This window comes from Pundamilia nyererei, unplaced genomic scaffold, assembly GCF_000239375.1.
Source record: "Pundamilia nyererei isolate P.nyererei 1_Seehausen unplaced genomic scaffold, PunNye1.0 scaffold00565, whole genome shotgun sequence".
Taxonomy (NCBI): Eukaryota; Metazoa; Chordata; class Actinopteri; order Cichliformes; family Cichlidae; genus Pundamilia; species Pundamilia nyererei.
The window spans coordinates 141,339-143,120 of NW_005187966.1; the positions used below are offsets into that span (position 1 = coordinate 141,339).

Consider the following 1,782-nt stretch of genomic DNA (forward strand, 5'->3'; position numbering starts at 1 on the left):
ATGAGGCTTTCTTTCTTGAGTTTTCTGTTTTTCACATTCTGACTGTGGAAAAGCACTTATTTTCAATATCCAACATAACTGTGATATTTTAAAATGATTGTATTTAACCAAACATTTGAATTATCTAAGTTTATCATTATTTAAGAAGTATTACACCCAAATGACAAATGGATTTTCCTTTTTCTTTATTTGATGCAGAACAATAATTTGAACTCACTGATTATATGATTGATTGATTGATGTTGTGCACAAGCAACACGTGCACAGTGATAAAAACATCTTGGCTGGAAATGGATCAAAAGAAATTTCACCATCCAAAAATGTTTTGGGATGTCCCTCTAGAGGCCTGGAGAAGTATCTCTGAAGACTACTTGAATTGCCTTAATTGGAAACAAGCGACAAATCAATCTGCTTATAGTTTTAGTCCCAAGCCCAGATAATGTGGAGGGTTGTTTAAGGAAGGGCATCTGGCATAAAACCTTTCCCATTTAAATTTGTAGCTCAAATGGGATAAGTATTCTAGAATAGAATGTTAAGGGCAAATCTCACAAAAAAAGAGAGCTCACTGATATGATGGAATGGGGGATACTAAAAATAGTGTGTGTGAATGGGGACCAGGAAGAAGGGAAGCAGGAGCATTGGAGCTGTTCTATCATAATGTTGATGTGAAGATAAATGTAGTGAGAATACTCTTAAAGGAAACATTTCTTAAAAGTGTTATAGAGATAAAGAGAGTGTCAGACAGGATTGTGGGTTTGAAGCTGGGAATTCAAGGGATGATTTTAAAAGGCAAGATTGAGCGGCGTCACTCACATGTATACTTGTGTCATTCCATTTTAAAATCATTTATTCAATTTGTGATTTTAGGAGTTTTTAGTTTGAATGCTAAGTGTATATACATAATACACAGTTAATAATAAAGTTATTAAGATGCAATATTCAAATAAATAAATTAAAAAATTAACCCAACTGAAAATTTCCATTTTTATAGACTTAATGGCGATTTTTCAACAGGAATCCAGAGTATTCATACTTTCAGATTACTTCAGACGGTTTGTTTGGAATTCTTAAATTGCACATGGGCTCACCTGATTTCACTCTCCCATTGGTTGCGATGGCAGAGATTGAGAGGGCAGTTGTTGTGGTCACTGACACAGCCAGCGCTATGATAACCAAGCCCAACACTAAAAAAAGAAACAAGTTAGGACTCAGTGTTATAATATTATGATCATGGAGGTCTTTAATTATTATATCAAAGTCCTTTTTAAAGGGCTTGAATAAGAATGTTTTACATGTAGTGTATCAATTTTCTTGTCTACAGATCTTATACAATTCTGTTATTATGATACATTTTGTATTTATTTTGTCATATATCCACAAAAATGGGCTAGGTAAGTACTCTCAACTTATATAAATTTGTTTTATTTATTGATTTTTTACATTTCTCATGCCAATAGTATGAAGTACCTTCTGCAGGATGAAAAGGAACAAATTTTAATCAAGGTGAGTATTTTATTCAACCCCAAATTATCATTCTCTGTTTGATTGTATATCTACTATCAAGAATTAACAGCCTAAATCAATGTTATATATACCAGAGTTGGCAGCAGAAAGCAGGAATAAAAAGGACCCAATATGCTGAACAATGAATGAATGTTGTCTCACCAATGCCTGCTTGAGAGGTAATCCATGTTAGCCGGAGAAAGAGGATGACACCCCAGATATTCAGCATGCAACGCATCTATGATAAAAAGAAAAGAAAAAAAATGTCTTTTTTGTTTT

At 33.3% G+C, this 1,782-nt stretch overlaps 1 protein-coding gene across 1 annotated transcript in view; it reads right to left on the bottom strand.

The window, feature by feature from the left end:
- Positions 1-1,782, bottom strand: part of LOC102214781 (solute carrier family 12 member 3-like) — a 14,452-nt gene that overhangs the window by 11,513 nt on the left and 1,157 nt on the right. The window contains exons 4-5 of the mRNA XM_013907864.1: positions 1,666-1,741; positions 1,089-1,184 (exon numbers count right to left, since the gene is read on the bottom strand). Of these exons, the coding sequence (XP_013763318.1) occupies positions 1,089-1,184; positions 1,666-1,741 (172 nt within the window). The remainder of the gene's footprint in view (positions 1-1,088; positions 1,185-1,665; positions 1,742-1,782) is intronic.